Source organism: Amphiura filiformis, chromosome 5, assembly GCF_039555335.1.
Source record: "Amphiura filiformis chromosome 5, Afil_fr2py, whole genome shotgun sequence".
In the NCBI taxonomy this organism is placed as follows: domain Eukaryota; kingdom Metazoa; phylum Echinodermata; class Ophiuroidea; order Amphilepidida; family Amphiuridae; genus Amphiura; species Amphiura filiformis.
Window position 1 is genome coordinate 6,399,797 of NC_092632.1, and position 22,243 is coordinate 6,422,039.

The 22,243-nt window shown below is 35.5% G+C and overlaps 1 protein-coding gene across 6 annotated transcripts in view; it reads right to left on the reverse strand.

The window, feature by feature from the left end:
• The window catches only part of LOC140152534 (kinesin-like protein KIF16B), a 78,241-nt gene that overhangs the window by 36,880 nt on the left and 19,118 nt on the right, over window positions 1-22,243 (reverse strand). For all 6 annotated transcript variants that reach the window (XM_072174904.1, XM_072174902.1, XM_072174905.1 and 3 more), the window contains exons 5-12: window positions 17,026-17,058; window positions 11,078-11,139; window positions 6,802-6,905; window positions 6,158-6,227; window positions 4,581-4,653; window positions 2,598-2,665; window positions 1,587-1,687; window positions 20-160 (exon numbers count right to left, since the gene is read on the reverse strand). In XM_072174904.1, the coding sequence (XP_072031005.1) occupies window positions 20-160; window positions 1,587-1,687; window positions 2,598-2,665; window positions 4,581-4,653; window positions 6,158-6,227; window positions 6,802-6,905; window positions 11,078-11,139; window positions 17,026-17,058 (652 nt within the window). The remainder of the gene's footprint in view (window positions 1-19; window positions 161-1,586; window positions 1,688-2,597; window positions 2,666-4,580; window positions 4,654-6,157; window positions 6,228-6,801; window positions 6,906-11,077; window positions 11,140-17,025; window positions 17,059-22,243) is intronic.

The following is a 22,243-nucleotide window of genomic DNA, read 5'->3' on the forward strand; positions in this document are numbered from 1 at the left end:
ACGTTGAAACTGCACTTACTTGCAACCATAATAGTTTTTGAATTTCCTCCCAAACTGTCTTTGAGTAACCAGGTTAGAACTGAATCTCGGTATGGAATGAATAATGGTTTCCTTTTAGGCATCCCTGTAGCAGGGCTCATTGCACTTGATGCACAATCAGCTGGGTTTCAAAAAGAGAATAGCATAAAAAGTTAACAACACTGAAATAAAATACTTGATTGCAAATTTATATGGGCTGGTATCAAACTTTTTTGTGCTGGTAGCAACTATGCAAGGTCCTTCCTTCCTCCCTCCCTCCTTTCTTTCCTTCTCTTTTTTCCTTCCTTCCCTTTCTTTTCTGATAAGAACTTATTAATTAGAATCAGTTTAAATTTTCTACATGACTGGAAATCACTTTCACAAGAACTTGCTTCTGTAGACATTAGGTGTCCACAGAATTCATATTAAATGAAGCATAATCACTAATCTGCACCTTCAAACAGCCCATGCTGTGTTGAGTTATTCACCATGGGGTGCATGAAGAATCAAATTAAATGAAGCATGTTGAGCACCTGTTTACATTGAATACATTCTAGAACCCATGTTGGACTTATGTATACAACAATAGTACTGTAGAATTGAATGAAGTATGATTTATCTACCGAGGCCGAGGGTCACACATGAAATTATTCCTTGTCAGTCAAGTCCAATTATGATATATTATTATGACATTAATAGTGTGTGACTGCTCCAAGTCACCAGGGTATTATTTCATAATCCATGAATGATGGCAATTTTCCTCATTGAACAAGTTTTGTTGCATTTTATTCATTTGAGCCAGTTTATAGCATGACTATTGATAAGTGCATAAACTTGCAGTGTGACCACATTTTGATGTTGTTTTATGTTTTAAGACAGTATGTAGCATGGTGGTGTTGTAATCTATGCATGAAACACCCGAGTGATTCAAGTTTGTTGTTCTACCATACTTAATCTCTGATCTACAACAAAATCAGAGCATGAACTTTGACATTACCTGGTTTTAAATACCGTAACCACTCGGGTATAAGCCCAAGCCCCTAGATGGCGGATTTCTCTTCAAGAATGGGGTGGGCTTATAACCAGGGAGGGGCTAGTATTTGAATTTTAAAATAAGAACAATCACCCCGTTTATATATGCCCAATGTACAATTTCTATCATCTGTTATTTAATTATAAGTATGGAATGTTAATTATCAACTGATATTCTTTTATATTTGTTCTTAAATGTGAGAGAAAAACATTGACTTGATTTAAGATCTTAATCAAAATTACAAATGAGCTTATACCTGAGTGCATCATTGTTCCCAGAATGTTTTGAAAAATATGGGGTGGGCTTATATAGCAGAAGGTGGGCTTATACCCGCGTGCTTACGGTAAGTGTGTGGTGACGTCTGTATGAGTGACTGCTTCTGTTGTTACATTATTGTTACCATATCAAGGAAATTACAAGTACGTAACAAATACAGCCTCATCCTGAAATCAGTTCAGATAAGAGGAAAAACTTCATGTTTGACATTGACCTTACAATCAGCTTAGAAAGCATCCGATATGATTGCTATACTTACCTAGCGCTGAAATGACGTTTCCTAGAGTTACTAACGATTTGTTGATATTTGCACCTTCTTTTAATCTATTGCCTGTGGCCCCTGTCGCATCTGCTCTCTCACTGGTAATAGAATACAAGACAATGACATATTAATGTTAAATATATGTGACGTATTATGTCAAAAGAAGACACTTTTGGGCAGGATCGTAAATGGAGAAATAGCCAAAAATCTGCCCGGGGTGATTTTTTCACAATTTGGGTTTGTTGCGAATTTGTGATGTAATTAATGTTTAAAATATAGACTGATAGTTTCAGACTGGAAAATAAATGGCATCTTGTATTTTTTGAGACATTTATCAAGGTAATTCCTACTCTCAACATTGTCAATAATATTTTTAAAGGCCGATATCTCAATTATCAATTTTATAGTACCATAACTTACTTTAACTCAATACCTTCGCTTAGGAATGTCCGAGTTCATTGTGGAAAATGGCATTGTGGAGCAAAATATCTCTATATTTAAGATATGTAAAAACCTCAAAATTGATAACCTGCCCAAAAGTGTCTCCTTTTGACATGACACGTCACAAATTATTGTTTCTGTCCATATGATTATATCAGACTTGGTATCTTTACACATAGTTGTCAAGATGTAACTTTGTCGAGCTTTTGCTCGTTTTTTGCTTTTGATTGAAAAATGGGAGGGAATTGAAAAAAAATTTACTACCCACCAACCCTACTTTAAAGGTCCATGTACCCACTGTATGCAACATTCAAACAAGAGATAAGAGAATGTAATGGCTGTAGAAAGAAATGCCAAGGAGACCAATGGGAGAGAAAAACAACATGATGGTTACAAAATCCTATATTAATATTTCAAATGAAACAATTAAAACTTATGAAAAGTTTCTTTATGTTTTGATAACTTCCTCAAAGTAGTAGTGCTTTTAAGCACCGACTTCTTAAAAAAAGTACATGGTCCAGATAAAAATGTAGGACTATTGTCTTTTCCACTAGGGATATTTCTCACCTTCCAGCCAGATCTACCAAGTTAATTTTACTGACAGTTTCACTTGGCATGTCTTCTTTAAATTTGGCCTGCAATCAAACAAAACATACAATATGTCAGTATTAACCTATTCAGCATTATCTAAACAAAACCAGTTAAACCTGTCACTTATGTTCTCTATATCCGATGTAACAGCTTGTAACTGAAATTCATAAGGTAGGGTTTGCAAAATACACTAAGCCTACATGTTAATACCACAATAAGCTTTTCAAATCTTCTTTTACATGGTTTGTTTTACTTGGATTTAGTTTTCAGATTTCTTGCCTTTATTTTGGACACCCTGTACAGCATCTTAATTTTTTTGCTAACACGAAAATTCAGCAAATTTTGCAAGGAGAGTAATCTTTAATAAAATTATTTATAATCAAATTTAAAACACCCAACTAAATCTCCCAACATGCTAGCCAACAAAAATGATGATTTATACATCAGCGAAATCAACTCAATATTACACAACAATGATGTCAACAATACTGCAATAAATTAATTCAAGATTGATGCTTCTCAACTGTTTTTTGGGTATCACTGATTAGGTCACTACATTTTTACTAAGTGTAAATTATACCACCACCTTGGATTACTTAACTATAATTATCTCAAACAGGCAGAAATGAAATTGGCTTTTGATTAAAATGCCTGAATTGATCAAAACCTGTGTATCGCATTAGCAACCCAATTGCAGGAAATTGCCTGACATATTGTGAACATGTGGGAAACTTGCATTCCATGCCACAATCTGTCACAACACAGTTCTTTGAATTCAATGGGTACAAAAACTGTTATCCACATCATGGGTCAATTGTTGAGCTTTTGTTAAGGATGAAAGTTATTTAACTAAGCCATTGGGCTTGAGACCATTGTGACTCATATCAACATAGACTATAATGAAAGACAGAGATAACAATACTAAATCGCGTCTGACGTCAGGGCAAAGGCGCACCGTGATTGGTTGCCGACCTGTGCAGTACGGTATTTTCTGTCTAGTTGTCAGAATTTTAGATGCGAACTAGTCTTTTTATCCCTGTCTTTCATTATAACAGGCAAAGTCCCAGTGCATTGTTTACTGTGAATTCTTGCACATTCATGAGGGCCGATCGTTCCATGTCTAACAATCTTGCTTTGCTTGACTTTGCGTATACGCGATAGAGCATAAAAATATATGGTATGTGCGTAGCAGTTTTGCCTGTTGCATTTCTAGGAACGATCAACCCTCATTATCATGTGAGGCTGAGACTTGACTGTTTGGAGTTTGCCTGTATCTCTTTTGTCCATCTATATAACAACTTCTTCACAGGGCATAGATGAAATATATAAAGACCATTCACCAACAGGTAAAGTCCAGCATTGTTTGATAATGAAGGTCAATCGTTGCACGAAGAACGCGTATGAAAATGCTACCCCATTCTGCTCCTCTTACCGCATTTTTTTTCTTCAAAGCACAGTCTTCAAATCTTTCACATACACGTTTAAGCATGGTAGCGATGTAATCAAAATATTAAATAGAGCTCCATGATAGGCACACATGCGTGTGATTTGTTATTTACACGATAGAACAATCTGCCCTCAAGAATATGCACAAATATTCAGCATGCAAAGCACAGGGACATTGCCTGTTGATGAATGGTCTATGATACAGGCTACCGGCCTAATTGGGATACTTTTGAAGATTTTGCTCACCACTAGTGACTGCCTCCTGTCCCATAAAAACAAGAACAAAATAAGAACAAAATTGTGTATTTTTTTAACATTCTATAATGTGCTTAATGACTGAGGAACACACAACCAGATTACAGCATTACGGGTACCTTCAGTGAGACTGCAATTTTATGGAGAAAAGTGCATAATTAACACGTTAAGTGGGAAATGAAACAAATGTACCTACAGAGTACCTAATTTGGAATAGAGTATCTCATAAAGCAGGATTCTGATTGTGTATGAATTTACCTGTGTGAAGCTAATAGTGAAGATAGCATGTGATCTGCTACTTGTGTCATTCATGTTGGTGCTAGCAGTTGTTCTACGAGTGAAGAGAAATGAATACGTTTGTAAATGAAAATGACACATACTGTAAAGTGGAAACTATGTACCGTTTTCGTTCCATTAACCGCCCATGCCCCTATAAGCGCCCACCCAGCGACTTTACTACATATGATCCTCTATCATTATGCAGAAATCATGCATGCAACTACTCGTGTATCAACCACAGGGCCTCTACACACAAAGTCCATATTCTGGGCCATTTTTTACATATATGTAATTATGTAAACAATATAAAAAATAAGCGCCCACCCAAAATGACTTTGTTAAGCGCCCTGGGCGGTTAATGGAATGAATAAGGTAACAATACATATGAATGATTACTAATATTGACTGAAATACAAGACAATCAAGCAAGATGGTTTCAAATTGTTCTTAAAAAAATGAATGAAAAAGTATACTTTGGTATTTTACAATGTAAAAATAATAAACTGCATGTCAAAGGTCAGGAACCATATATGACCCTATGTAACCTTGACCATATACCATATACTATTAAAATTACGCTCTATACTCCATAGCAATACAAAAATATACTTGGATTTGTTTCCTTTTCTAATGGTTGCCATCTTGGATTTGACACCTGTAATCTCTTTGGAAAAAAGGGCACCTTAATTTTTCCAAAGATACTGAATCAAGCAGAAATTTGCTGTTAAGAGTCATTCTGCATAGATTATTGTACTATTCACAATCTTGCAAACTCTTGTCATGTCTGACTGACATCAAATAAACAGGTGCAAGTGACATATGCAAATAAAACAAATGATATTGAAGTTTGATATAACTAGTCATGATTGCCTCACAGATGCTAACTAGTATAGTTCCAACTTTATTTTCAGGGCCACCCCCTTAAAATTCCTTACAATTTCTCTACGTGTTACCTCAAGTTTCTTCTGTTCAAAAAAGTATCTTGATAACAACATAATGGATGCAGGCTAGGAAGATTGGATAAATCTAAAGAATGATTACATTTTATCTTGTGCAATGTTATCTAATCTAATCTAATCTAATCTACCCAACCTAATCATACTTAACCTACACTAATTTACTGTTATCCAATTTAATCTAACCTGCTTAAGGGGGTACTACACCCCTCGATAAATTTGTGTCTAGTTTTGCATTTTTCTCAAAAACTAATAACACACTGGTAACAAAAGTTATGTATATTGTAGGGGCAAGGAATCCAATTACTACACTGGAATTTCAGTGACCTAAGACAAGTGGTTCGTTATTTATGATAAGAAATAAGGTACCGCTAGGATGTACCTCATATCCTATCATATATACTGAACCGCTTCTTGTAAGTCGCTGAAATTTCAGTGTAGTAATTGGAATCCTTGCCCCAATAATATACATAACTTTTGTTACCAGTGTGTTATTAGTTTTTGAGAAAAATGCAAAAATAGTCACACATTTACCACAGGGGTGTAGTACCCCCTTAACCTAAACTAATCTAATCCTGATCTAATCCTGTTTCTACCTACCTTTGATTATTTCCCCTATCCATAAGTGCCTTGATGTCAGCATAATCAGATACAAGATGCTTGGATAAACCTACAAACAGCAACAGGACATCAAAGATGAATTGTTTAGAAATGCTATAGAAATAATATATTTTAATGCATACTTTTAATGTACTATGCAAAACACAAATGAGTTTAGTTCCAAGAGCTACATTAGATACTATAAGATGAAATAATATTTTTTCATTTATTGAAGTGTTTTGTTGATGTTTGATGTTATAAATAAATAAAGTAGGCCTAATTTCGAAATAAAGGCCTATGCCTGTATTTTATATGCACATCTCTCTTTCGAAGTGACTTTGGGCCGAACTCCTCTGTGGATAACGTTGGTGGGGGGTCCGCTACTCCTCCCGCACAACAAACCTGTTTACCTTCCCAGCATAAGGCACCACATCCAATTTGGTCCTATAGAACTATCGGTGCCCGGTTAGGTACCAATGACTCTTAAAATCAATCCCTGGAGATATTTTATTGTATCAAGCATAACATTTAACAGTTGCATAGTGTTATTGTTCTTCATTCAAAGGGTACAACACTATAGCACCACAGCTGGGGTTTGAACCCACAACCCTCCGATTATAAGTTTTTGCTGGCATTTCTCCTACCTTGTACATAAGGTCCATCTCTAGGATGCTCCCTGACCTTTAGTGTATGATCTTTGCTATTCCGTAGTAGATCCCGGACTCTTTCACAATAAATTTCCAAGTAACTGTAAAAACAAAACAAATAGAAAGAAATCATTAAATGTGGTCTTAGTTTTATACAAATAAGGAATGAAGTACATGTTGGTTCAATGCATTTTTGACAGCAAATGAAGAGTGGTTTCCAAATCTCACTCCTGTCCACTTTGACCCATTATGAGAAAATCACCTTGTGGACTGAGTTATTAATGTGGAAGCATTTTTGCTCCAAGTTTAAGATTGACTCCATTAGGCTGAAATTACTTAGGCCTTTAGAAATGTATTACAAATAGGTAAGAAATCCAATAACGTATTAGGAGTTGACAAATTATCACACAAGGGTTAACAGAGCAAAGTGATACACATACCAACACGAGAGAGAATTACCCCTGCAAAATTGGTCAGATTATAAGGGGCTGTGCAATAATTATGAGCCCTGGTGGGAGGGTAAAATTGGGGGAGACATTTTGGCCAGCCGAAAGGGGGGGAAGCAATTTTGGTGAGCCGAGGGGGGGGCAAGCAATTTTGGCACACATTCATGGGGCGCCTTTTAAATAAAATGCTTTAAAAAGGCTTCGGAAAACAATACAAACAGTTCCTGCTCGCTGCGCTCGCAACATATATCTAGTCCATTTAAGGCGTGTAAATTGAGATCCCATAAATTTGGCATGTGCAAAGGGGGAGGCAAATATTTTTGGCAGGCCGAGAAGGGGAGGGGGCGATTTTTGGCAGGCCGTTTAGAAATTTAACCCCCACTCATAATTATTGTACAACCCCTAATGCCCTCTCTATAAAGTAAAAACTTTATTTTTTGACAATTTGCCAAAGACAGCTTAACATATTCCCAAGAGGTACAACATTGAATGCATCACTTAAAAACCAGGACCCTTTAGAGACCTATTTCATGCATAACCTCAGAACATTACCAAATGTTGGGCCAAATACGTGCTAGAGGATAAATAGTTGGTTGGTTTCAACAAATGAAACTTAAAGCAAAGTGTTATATGAGGGATTTAAATTAATTTATGTACTATGCAGCATGAACCAACCAGGCCAAAGAAGACATTTTTTTAAATTGAGTTATTACATCTATTATAATCACCAACTTACACAGTAACCATTGAAGTAGACAATATTCTACTTCCATGGTGAGCATGTTATTGCTGGAATCCTATACATCCTATAAGCATACTTTGTTGCAAAGTTATGAGCTTTTTTCTTGTATTGTGTAATGTTTTGCTTCCTATTTTGCCAGTATCGCCATTTGTTAACAGGGTCGACTTCAAAACAAATTGTGAATTCAACTTTTATGCCATCACTTGCTCATGCTTCAAATAACCATTATGAAGTTGACTTCTGATTACATTTTTGTTTTACTGCAAAAGTCGAGTTTGAATTTGATAAAATGTTGCTTTGGGTCGTCATTAGAAATCAACTTCTGAAGTCGACTTCTGAAGTCGAGTTCAAAACGCAGCGAATCTGTTTACACATAAATGAAGTCTAGTTCAAATTATTTTGACTAAAGTCAACTTCACGCTGTGTATAAACGGGGTCATAGACTGACTTTGGTTTGAGATCATCATGGCATGCAGTGCATGATTCAAACTTTTCAAATCTGTCTACCATATGGCCTTCATTATGAAAACCTAAAATGCCACTCAAAATGTGTGAAGTTATGTGATATTTCATTGCTCGTTCATATTGTTTAGGGGCTGTGCAATAATTATGTCTGGGCATGAGCATCAATTCACACTTTTTGACAAAATGAGCGACTTTTTTGGCAATTCAGACCACATGTCTCCCCCTCCCCCTTTTGTAGATGGACTGAGGCCTGAATGTGTAAGTGTGTGTGGGGGGATTAATACAATGGTCTTGTAAAACTAACACATGCTCCCTTTTGCCTGCCAACAAAATCATCACCAATCCCCTTTCCATCTCATTTCACATGACAAAAATCTCTGCCCCTCCCTCCTGCCAAAAAAATACTTGCCCCACTTTTTGACATGTCAAAATGCTTGGTTATATGTAATATGATATATTTTTACTGTGTAATAATTTTACAATGTACCTCCTCTGTAAGTCGTTATCTGTCTGTATTGGTGCATTATTTAAAAGGCACATTACACTAGATTTGTTCCTACATGTTTTGCCTTCTATTGTACTCCCAACTTTCCCAGTCATGCTTCTGTAAAGTGCTTATAGCCTATTGGGTATGGGTATAAAGCAAGGCAATGCATAAAAGTTCACATAATTATATACATAATGACATGCATGTCTACATGTTCCCGGTAGGAAAAGGGATACCACCTTGACCCACATTTTAAATCTTCTACAATTGTTCCATCTCCCGGTTCCATCTACAACAAATCTTTTTAGCTTGAGGCTATTTACCCCAAATACAGGATGCCAAGTTTCCTTTCAACACTGACTGCTACCTCTAGAAACCAAGCATTTACACACAAGCATAAACCCTCAAAGTTATTGAATATTTGAGTCAGAAACAAAACCCGGTCTTTCACCGAAAGTTCTACCAAAGAGGAGGATGTGCACTGAGAGGAAGACTGTTAGACAGACATTACATGGCATATTGGAGATGTATATGTCACATACATGTAGTCAACTACAGAAACATTTCAAACACATGCCTGCATAAATATTAAAGGACTACATATTAAAGCATAAAGTGACAAACTGTAGGCCTATACTAATAGTATCACACAAAATGCATTTCTTTGCCAATTTTCCAATATTTATGGGAAAATATAACTTGTAGAGACACATCTTCTTTCTTGTACACTTACAATGGATTAACAAATACCAAAAGCAGTCCAAAGCAAATTTGAATCATCTTCTCATATCTTAACCCTAACTGAACCCATGGTTATTTTGCTATCGGAAGGGAAAGAAGAAACAAAAAAGGAGAGATGACAAACAAAGAAGTCACTTCGTACCCAAAGGATTTGAACCTTGGACCCCTCGCATGACACGTAGAAGATCACTGACCTGTAGCCACGGGGTTACGCTGGCCCGGCCAGCGATTCCCTGTGTATATATGACTTAGGCTGATTACGTCATCGCATCATGTGGAATTCATACACGCCCAGAGGTTTTAATAGTGAGCTTTAGTGGGACTCCGTTCAGTAAGGATTCACGGTTAACCTATCCAAAGTTCTAAAATTCAATTGCTAAAAACTTCTAGATGGGCATATGACTGGAGTGTTAACATAGACCCTCCAGCAAGTTATCAAGTTCATTGTACAATATTCTCAGTATCATGGATCATGATCACGAGACTGACATAAGATTGGAGGGTGCAGAGGTTAAAAAGAGTTCCAAAGTTTGTCTTACATAATGGAGCCAAAGAGACTGGTGGTTTGCACTGGAAAGTACACTGGTGCACAAACTGGTTTATTCAGAGTGACTAACAACAACAGCAACAAGTTAAATTCTATAAATGGAGCACTTTACTATACTTGCCAACAATCTCACCAAATAAGTGTTTCCAGATAAAGAAATACACTTGGCAAAACACGCAAAAGTGCTAGTTTCCAAAGCACTTACTCGCAAAATTGAAAGAGGGGATACTTTTCAATACATGAATAGCCTAAAATAAATAATCGTGGACATTTCCTGAACTTCTAATTTTTAGAAACAAGTGCTTACCAACATTTGTTCATAAAGTGAGTAGTTTTCATCCAATTCAATTATTTTGAGCCATAAAGTATGGCCAAATAACTTATTATGAAATTTATTATTTTAGACTTCAACACTACTTGTTTATTTCGCTTACCGGGAGCGCTTTCGAGTTATTGTTTGACAATAATGACCCATTCCCTCAAAACATGGAACACATCAACACTACGTTATGAGATTTTGAATACAGTTGTGATGATTAGCAAGTAAGCTCACAATGATACCAACTTAATTTTCATGCCATGAAGACATTTGGGTGCAAGAATAAATGTAATTCTGTAAAATTAAAGTCTTCTTCTCTGTTACATGTATACAGAACTGAATAAAGATTATCACAAGGCAAGTATTGATTAAATATTCCTGTGCTCTATTTCTGATATACTCATGACACTTAAAAGTTCATTTGATAAACAAATTGACAAAATGTTATGGTATATATCTAAAGGTTTGCCGACATATTCCAGGTTTGGTAGGAGCGGGTCACATATTGTGAGTTTTGTAAGCTTACCTGACTTCTGTCCTATATGACACGCCTTCATCTTCATCACTCTTCACTTTAGCATACAAGCCCTAAAGGAGACAACAGATAACAGGTGAATTGAAAATTGTTTTCACATTTCCAATAATATCTAAGAAATAATGATTTGTCTGTTCACATGTATGTTCCAATATCTATGGTGTATCAAATCTTGGGCAAAAATAAGGTTTGTCTCAGAAACATTTGGTCAAAAAGTAATGTATTAATTGCTATGGCTTTTCTTTTTTTATTCTTTTTTAAGTTTGAGAAACATAGCTATGGCTATGTGGGTTCTCTTTTTATGGTGTTTATGGCCCACCTTGTTCCATTTTCAGCCAAGTTCTATTTCCACTGGAAACCTTACAAAAATGCCCAGAATGGGAAAAGAAAGGGCTGAATAGCTGGTGATTTCAAATAGCTGAGCATGAAGATTTCTGAGAAAACTTTTGTTGTTTTCTTCCTGGCCTTAGTAATAAATACCTGAGACCAAATGAAGCAGAAATGAAGAAAATGTTTAAGTTAATCCAATAGCAGCTACCATTTAAATTCTCTACATCTATCTTATACTCAAAAACGTTGCCGAAGCAATATCTAATTGAGAAACAGTGCGGTGGCATTGAATGGAAAAACACATGTTTTGGGGATTATTCTTACAACACTAACATCTTAAAACATACTTTGCACATTCAATGTCACAGTCAGTAACATTTTGGTGCCTTAAAAGAAATGGAGAGTCCTACAAGTGCCATTTCTTGACATTTTCCCATTCAGCTTGATTAGACAGGTTCACATTTAAAGAAACCTATAAGATAGCTGAAATTGTGCTATTTTTAGTAAGCATCAAGAGCGCAGGTCATCAACCTTCTCTCTACTGTCTATGGTCAAATTTGACTTCCAATGGATGTACCATCTCAGATGCATAATTGCATACTATCTGCAGGCTAGTAACAGCATGCTTAAACCAATGAGTATCCTGCTTTTAATCAGTATTTCAAAGAATTATTAATTGAAAATCAAACAATTCAACTTCGCTATTATGGTAGTTGTGTGTAAAAGATTGATGACATTTAATGTTAGACTTATTGTGGATAAAGTACAGTTAAACATATTTTGTGTAATTCAATATAATGAGCTGTACCCTGCAACCATCATCTCACATCAATCTACTGCAAATGTCATCCTTTATATCACTCACACATCTGATAAGCTTGAGGACACTTGACGGTTAATTTATCTAATATAGCAGAGAGTTGTGTGTTTATTTTTGTTTGCTGGTTTATGATTTTATATTTTCTACTACCACCTGATCTGCAGATCTAAATGAAGAGCTCTTCCAAATTATTGTTACCCATTTATGTTTAATGGTTATTGATTATAAAAGCTTGCTTCTTCCAAATGCAGCATTTGGGTTCTCTTGAAATGACCAGAATTTTGTAGTTTTATAACTTCTTATAATAACATAAATCTACACATTTTGATGTAGGACTTGACACCGGCTGTACATGTATACTGTATGATACTCAACAGTAACCATGATTACCCTGCATCGTTGTACATCACTCTTTATCATCCCCCACAAAGAGACAATAGCCCGGGACAATAGAGTGTCCCTAGTTTTCATAGCGAGATTAGTCCGACGAGTAGGACCTGACAATAGCCACAGACCATCCATCTATAGGCCTATTGCTCAATAAAAAGATGAACCGTGAAAGTCAACTGTGAAACCAATTTTTCCTCAGGTTTCATGGTTGGTGGACTTTCGTGGTTCATCTTTAATGAGCAATATAGATGGTCTATGGCTAAAAAGAAATTCTCGGACTAAGCCAGATAGCTATTAAATTAGGTATATTTTTAGCTGTTTGTGACAGTGCCACCTTTAATCAACACTCGAAGTTGTTTAAATTCAGACAGAGAATCTTTACTTAAGGCTATGACCTACACATGGCTAAAAATAGTAAGGAAGTGATATATAACAAGACATTAGAACACATTACTAATAACTATGCATGCCATTTGATTTGATTTGAAGGTGTTTGGTTTTATTTGAATGTTTCCTAAATTTGAAAGAGTTGAAGAAATATTTCCATGACACTATATGTGATATAATACAACATGATCCTACAAAATGACTGTGCACAATTAGCCGACATAATTTGTGCCTATTCTTTCAAACGTAATGCTTAAAAGTACTGTAATCAGAATATATAGGCCTATTTTCTGAATTTTATTTTCAAAAACAAGGACAAAAATGTTTAAAAAAGAACAAATTGTGACTGGTAGTGTGACAAATACATTCAATGTTACTATGTATATGCTTTGATACCAAACATTTGTCCTTGTTGCAGAAAAAATATAAGACTAATTATTTTGGCAATGCCTCAAAATGAATTTAGTTGACTAATGACTCAATATGCCTGGCAATGTCACATTAATCCTTCTCTTTAGAATGTAGCAAGCATAAATTTGGCTCCAAGACCTAACGTTTGAAACAGTACCATAGCCATGGAGGGGGACAAGGGGGTAGCAAGCCCTCCTGTGGGATGGTGGCTACTATCAATTTATATATATATATTGTAGCCCTGTTTCATCTGTTTTGATTAACTTTTGTCAGCCTTGAAGGTAATCCCTCCCCCTCTCCATACTCTTTAAAATGCCTGGCTACATCACTGCTTTGAAGGGATCATTTGAAATATAATTTTTGAGGATGTTATGCTCTGTTGCATAGCTTTGCTCATTGACACACTAGTTTAGAATTATGTGACACATGTGCAGTAAATGTGTAGTGACTCAGAAGGCTGTCTAGAAAATTATGACCAATTAAGGGATTCACAGAATAGCATGGGCTTATATTATGGAAAGTAATCTAGACATATTGGTATTATTTTATAAATTTACATTGCACATTCCCAGGGCTTGATTGTTGGTCACATGAATCTGGCAAATATTCTTATATAAATAGATTTATGTGAATCAAATTTGGTTCTATTAAATTTCCAAAGTCTATACAGTATATCAGCAAAATCACTTGATTCCATCAAAATTTCTTTTTATTTTATCTATCATGATTATTATTATTAGAGTGGTCATAACTGGCAACTTAAATTATTGTTAGAGTGTAAATTTTGTAAAAGTGAAAATTTTCATGAGCTCATGCATTAGAAGGCTGGATATAAATGTAAATGATGCAATGTATATGTTTCATTAGAATATTCAATATTGTACCAACACAGTAATTTCGCTATATATCAAATATGTTATGGGCAAACTTATTACCAACAAGAACTTGGAATTTATTGAATGAGATCAAATATTAGCTATGGCTAAATATAAGGAGTACATTATACACCAACCATATTCATATTGAAAAATGCCTTATAATTTGATGAATTTTCAAGTAATTATTCTAATTTCTAGACAGCGATAATTCTGTACATGTATATTCTGGACATGCATGTTCAAGACATTCCACCAGATAAAAACAACATTTTTTGCCACATAATAAAGACATTGCTTTAATTTTGTGATTTTTTAATTTATCCACCACCGTCACACACGGTGCTTGCACACCCGAAGTAATCATGCTAATTGCTAATGACAATTTACCTAAAATGGTACCCCGATAATCTTTGAAAAAACTAATAATAAAAAATTAATCAAATTATATTAAAATAAACAAAAATAATTCAATTTTGGTGTGGTTTGGCCAAATGCAGCTATTTCATCTAGTTTACATGTAAGCAGGCAAATCCTGTCGGACTGATCCATATGTGTGTGTAGCAATTCAGACGTGATTTTAGGTAATATGCAATAAAAGCACTGTTTTGCCAACACAAGTCAAAACGTCATGGTAACAGTTTGCATACTAACTCAGCTCATAATAGATATTGCTCATTTGCATTTTTATTCATGAGATCACACTTATATCACATCCCTATGTTTGCAACCCTATATTATGAAACAGTAGAATTTTTGCTTGACTTGGATTTATATCATTTGTTTCTGTTGAAAAAATAATGCAGGACTTGACAATATGAAAACTAATACAAATAAATGAATTTAATGTACATGTATGTATTTATTTAAGAAATAAAGGGTAATGCTTTATCCTTTACACCCAAATAATGTGTCGAGGCAGTAAAAGCGTAAATAATGGGTGAGGCGGCCCGAACCCATTATTTAAACGTTTTACTGCCGAGGACACATTATTTGCGTGTAAAGGATAATGCTGCACCCTTTATTTCTATTCTATTACCAGAAAATAGTGCGCTTTAAAGAGAAAATATGATTTTTTGGCACAAATATTTTAAGTTGTTTACTTCAAGGTAGAAGCGCGTGCGCGTAAGTGACAGCGCCGTCGCGGAACTGTTGCACGCGTACATCAAGCGTGATGCTGTGCGTAGAATGTGTTACGGCGCTTCGACCCATTATTGCAGAATAATGGGCTCTCACGTGTGACGCGTTCAACAAATCATAGTCTTGCGATTTTGAATAATGGGTCGTGGAGGTAATAGAATTATGAATAAATGGGCATTATGAAGTAGCTCCATGTAGGTCATAATCGGTCAATTGGTAGTGTACTATAAATAAGGGTAGTAATAAGAATTGTAAAATTAACATCGTTTGCTAAAAAAGTGACCTGAAAACCTAAATGCAAAATGTGTTGTTGCTTTTTTGGTTTTTTTATTTTTATTTTTTGTTTGTTTTTAGATTTTGGATATATGGTAACATATGGCTCAAACTACTTATTTACTGTCAAATCAGTGCAGGTTAAATCAGAAATATATAGTTTTAGATTGAGTTTCATATGATATTTAGTGATTCCATATTGCATGTAAACAAAATGTATGAGAAAAATATATCTAATAAAAAAAAATCTAATAATAAAATTGTTTGCTTGAAATTTTTTTGTTTTTTGTTGGATATCTCAAATAAAAAACTCCGAAATGCAATGAAATTGCTCCCAACAATAAATTGTCTGCAGCTTAGAGGAAACAAAGTTGTATAATGATGATTAGATAAGTCTTGCTCTTGATTTCAAGCATTAAGTTCTTTTTAATTGACAGAAAGGGGAAGCCAACTACATATATTTCTGTATGACAGGCAATGGGTTTTTTCATCACCAAAACTACACTGTGATATTTTGATTTTACCATTAATCAGGAAGTTTGAATTTGCTTTTAGTAAGCTTGTTAGTTTATTGTTACAAAAGGATATGAATACACCACACTAACTATTAAGGTAGGGACGTTGAAATGGATGGACAAATTTAAATGTAGGCATAATTACACATTCACTGATTTGTCCTGAGATTGAGAGAATCAGTTTCAACTTCTGATAGTTAACACTCCCGGTAACACTGCATCACACTTTCAACAAACACCTCAAAAACAGCAGCATTCATTAATTCAAAACAAAGTTTCCCCTAAACTTGGTCTTTACCCCCCCCCCTCCATCAGCCTCAAAAATTCACATTTTCAAGGACACTCATGTTCAAAGCCAGTGATTTCAAAATGGATACAAATCCAATGCATTTTGAAATCACTAATAGACTAAAACATCAACACAAATAATAACTTAACATATTGAAGACACGCAATGTTATTTGTTTAATTTGTTTAACCATGTACGATCCTAGCATTCAACTTTTGGTTCAGGTACATTCCAAATTCGAAAAATAAAAAAAAAATTCTGGAATTTTTTCAAAGATAGGACAATACTTGTCTTAACAGGGTATTAGGCAAAGCCACACCTGTCCCTGTGTACTGAAAATGCTTTGAAACTGAACTACACCAATACCAGGTCTAAGGACAATGGAGGGGCAATGGTAATTCCATGCAAGGCCTGCCCCAGTCAAAAGAAAAAGTACATGTATGCACAATTATTAACTTACATGGTCATCTAATATCATTTTCTTCTTGATAAAATTAACTCAAACTTACCTGACAAATTTTAGGTATCAGCCCTTGACAATCCTACAGAAATAACAAAATAAAGATAGAACAATATTAACAGAAATACACTGTACATGCTGAAGTCTTTTTTATACATTAGTATTGCATAACCTGAATCAAATTTTCCAGAATTAAGTTTGCACTTTTGATGACTAATTATTTCAGAACTGCTCATTGCAAACTAACAAATATATTTTTGACCCATATATGTGTGTATAGATATTTGGAACTGAGAATAAAACTGCAAAACTGGTGACAAGGGTGAGACGGCCGAGCGTTCTAAAGCGCCGAGCCTTCGGTTATACAATCTGCTTGGGTTTGGGTCGATCCTGGGCTTGCCTTGATACAAGAATCCATTCACCTATCCCAAAATATTCCTATTAAGGTCAGAAATTGGGCAATTATATTCAGTCACTTGTGAGCTCACTTAATTGGGATTTATTCCTCCTAATTGTATAGGCGTACAGCCATACTTTAATTTTGTTTTGCAATATTTGTTCGCACGTTTAACGGGTTATCTAGCCACTGTGTAGATTGAAAGTTGCAGGGTATATAGTATGTATGCTTGAATAAAGAAGTAGATAGATTTTCTATAATAATATGTCTTCAGGAGAGGAGATGTTTAACAAAAATTAAAACACCTAAGTCCGTCAAATGCACGACCAAGAAGCTTCCAAGAATACGTGTAGTATCATAGGCCTATGCACCATTGTGAGCTATTGGGGAATTGCCGCACCTGATTAAGGTCGTTCATTTCGTAAATGGTCTGTGATTTTGTGCGGTCAATAGCGGGATGCAGGCCGCGACAAATTTTATTTTTTAGCTTGCCCGATCGGGCAGGCAATATCCAAAAATTAGTTGCCCGAAATTGCCCGAAATTAACCAATATTCCCGGCAACAATTGTCGACAAAGTCACATACCGTACACATCATGCAGTGCAGTGCATAGTACCGTAAGTGTGCCGAATTTGGCAGTTTCATTCTTACGGAAATCCAATACTTTTCTTAAGTTGATAAATAAATGAGTATTCATGAAATGCATAAAAAATGAACATTTCATTCAATTATTTCACTGTTTGTTTCTTGGAAAATAATGTGTATTTTATGTGAAATTTTGTCAGTGAAGTCACGGCGATTTACGTATTTCGCCAACCACTAGTACATCTCAATCATATGCAAATACATGGCCAGCTGGCGTCATTGGCGTCATGATATTTGCACGAAACAGGTTCTATAATTGGCCAAACTTCCAATGCGTCACGTAACGGCATGATGTTCATTAGCATATATACATGTATATGTCTGCAAGTCTGGTGTGGGATACGAGTGCCTAGCGAAATTTGAGTTCCATTTCAAGAAGTTTTCTACTTTGTTTTGACGTTTTTTTACTTCTGTGAACACGCCAAGTTGGACAGAAATACTCCATTTTAAATCATCAAGCTTTAATTGGTTTAAATTTATACTTGCCCGATCGGGCACAGCTCTTCAGAGTTTAAATTGCCCGACAAAAAATGTGATTGCCCCGGGCTATCGGACAGGCGATTTGTCGCAGCCTGGCGGGATGGGTGTATTTTTTGTTTGCTTTTGTCTTGCTTTTTGGAAACGCTGTGTTGTGTTTTGCCTCGTTTATATGTCTGTCGCATTAAGGTGGTATTTGAGGCATTGTGGAAGTGCTCTAAGCATGTTTTAAAAATATAGACTAATTGAGTAGGGCAAAGAACACTGATCAATCGCCTTATGTTTTAAGCTAATCGGACATACTGTTTTTATAATTCACACATTTTAAATTTTTTGTATTGTATTATTTTTATCAATTATCAATGAACCAATATGACTCGAAAGTGCTCATGAATATGTAATAACATTTTTATTTAATAATAGAATACTGGTTTCAAACTTGGTCAAAGTGTTCCTAATGACTTCCAGATAATTAATTACTTAGTTGCCCTACTTTGCATAGTTAATTAGCTAATTCTGCAAATTAGCTAATTAATTATGCAAATATGCAAATTAGAGGCTGACTACTATATAATACATAAGAACATATTAGAAACACTTTGAAGGCAAAAATCTGCAAAATAAAAGTAGCATGAACTTTCAATAGGTGGCAATTAGAAAATTGCATATTTAATGTCTTTAGGTGTTGAAAAGTTTTTCTATTTAAAAGCTGGCAGGGTAACATGTGCACTTAAACATGTTAAATTGAGAGCATTTCATTAGTTTTTGCTGAATGCCAATAATGCGCATATGCCCCCATAATCATGATAATGTCATGTATATAGGCCCACATAGTGTTTTACATCTCAATGTCGCTCTGGTTATGCGTTAAAACGAAAATATTTGCACCTATAGGCCAAGATAAAAAAAACCATTCCTTCTTCTTTATTGTTGAAAAAGAAGAAAAAGCGAAAACAAAAAAACAAAACAAAACAAACAATCTTACTAGAGATGTGGCGGCCATACTATGAATTCAAATGTTAAAAAATGACAGAATAAAATGTTCCGAAAGTCATAACAGAAGAAGATCAAAAGAAGGTTGATTAGTGCGGTGGTTCGGCCCAATTGAAAAGACAGTTCCGTTCGAAACTCATCACAAAAGATGCCCCATCCCATTCCAAAAGAAGGTTCTAAAAGTCATCACAAAAGAAGGTTGATGTTACAATTTTTTTTTCATTGGTTTTACGTGTCAATGTCGCTCCGGTTCGTTACCAAACATACTGGCACTATAGTGCTATCGGGAGAATATCCAGCTTTCTTAGTCGGGGGAGGGATTTCAGGTGTTGGGGACCAAAAAATCCCGGTTGCATCATTTTGACCTGGGACATATAAATAGGCCTATACCGTTATTTTTAAAAGAGACTGTCATGACTGAAGGCTGTAGTCTACATGTTAAGTTCGAGCTTCCAAAAAAGGGCTTTATCATGAGACATTAATTTTTAATGTGGTCCATGATCGGGATGAATTTTGGTAAAAACCGGGCTCTTTTCCCCTTTTCATTTCCTTTGCCTTCTCGGTTATCTCTTTAATTTTTTGTCAAGGGGCTTTTTCCTCTTTAAGTTTTTGTCAAGGAGACACTCTTTCCCCTTTCCCATCCCTCCCGCTGGCTGCGCTACTTTGTCTGCACTGTATGAAAACATTACTTCTTTAGTTTTCGTTTACTATTTAGAAGCCGACAGGGCAACTTTTAAAGTAAGACTACTTAGAACATTTGCACTTGAATGAAAATATTTCTTCATTAGGTCTAGTCAAACAAATCAAACTCAAACGATTTATGTTCAAATTACATACCTTAAAATCTGCTGAAAGTCACAAAGCCATTTACTAATTTCTAGAATATGCCTCAAATACCACCTTAAGATCTAAGCATGACGACATCATAAACTTTTTTTATTTTTTATTGTCATTGCATGCTATTTAGCTCTTTTACTGCTAGCAACATTTGGAATTTATTGAACATTGACTTCAACGTACCACACCACCAGGTTCAACTAAGTTAGCAGATAAAGGTATAACCAGTTATTGACTTTTCTCCTCAATAAGCAAACACTTATTGATTGGCTTGAGCAAATAGTCCGGGTGATTTGTATTGCACAGGGCTCAAAACTCATCAATGCTAATTGTATCTAACGAGGCTTTGAAATTTGCGATAAAAAATGCTTGAAAATGCTGTTATTTTAATCGATAATAAAGGAAACGTGTATGGCATTTGTTCAATATTTAATTACCTACTGAATACGCTGAGAATATCTCATCAAACTGAAAAAGTTGGGTCAGATGGGGTATGAAAAGTCGGTATGAGAAGTAGGGTCACAAATTGTACCGACCCACCATCTTGTAGACCTATAAAATATTTCTTTAATGGGCATGCATCGTGCGAAAGTTGGAAGTAAAAGGAGGTCGGAAACCAACCATCTTGTAGTCTTAATTCTTTTGGCCAATAGAGCTAAATAGTTGCTAAACACCTTCAGAAGACATAGCATGTGTAGCAGTCAGATACTTAATAAAAAATATTAATGTGCATGAAAATCCAAATCAGGATAAAATTATTTCGGAAACCATCTTGTAGGCCTATATAATATTTTTTAAATGTGCATGCATCATGCGAAAGTCGGAGAAAAACGAAGTCAGGAACCCGTCTTGTAGGCTTATTCTTTTGCACCAATAGAGCTAAATAGATAACTAAATACCTTCAGAAGCATCTTCATCTAACTGCTACACATGCTATGTCTTCTGGCGGTATTTAGTTAACTATTTAGGTCTACAAAAGAATAAGCCTGCAAGATGTTCCGACTTTGTTTTCTCATGACTTTCCCATCGTGCATACAGTGGCACGTTAATATTTTTCTTTAACCATGCATAGACAACTGCTATATATACATACCCAGTACAGTCTTCTAATTGACATTAAACTGTTTTAATTTTTTTGGAAAACATGAACAAAACCCGATGTTAGGCCTACAGCAGAATATGATGCACGGTCAAATTAACTACAATGCATCTAAGGGTCAATATTACTTAACTTATGATCCTATGTCAACTCCCAAGAACATGACCTGTGCATGCTTATTATTACAAACTACCGGAAAAATACTACACCCAATAGACCAATCACAAAAGCAATGTATCTGGTACTTTGGGATAATGAGTACATCATTCTGCGCTTGTGAAATGCATCCACGCTTTTGCAACTCAGTACAGTCTAATTCTAGCTCCGGAGACAGGCGAATATCAAGACCCTCGAACAAAAGAACCATTACCAAAATACCTATTAGGCTAATCATAAAAAAAGTTAACACAAGAAGGATACGCACCAGATAAGTGGTATACGCCCGCCTCACTTCGAACAAGTACATAAAACATTTCCCATAGTCCACCAGTCTATGTAAAATATCCCTAATAAATTTACAAAATAACGCAACAGTAAACCCACAGTTCCGCCTTCTTATTGTTACACAGTATTATTGTATACATCATAGTGTACCCCTACTTGAAGCCTAACCTCGAGATACCAACGTTACAAAATAATAAAATAAACCCACTCCGCACTCCCCAACCACCATCCTAGCTACGCCTATACAGGGTTCTAAAAAGAAACAAACATCTAACACAACCACGCAACGTTTCACCCACTACCATCACCCAAGAACCAAGAACCTTACACACGAACCGCGAATGCCGAAAACCGCGCAACCCGAGAACCGCTCTA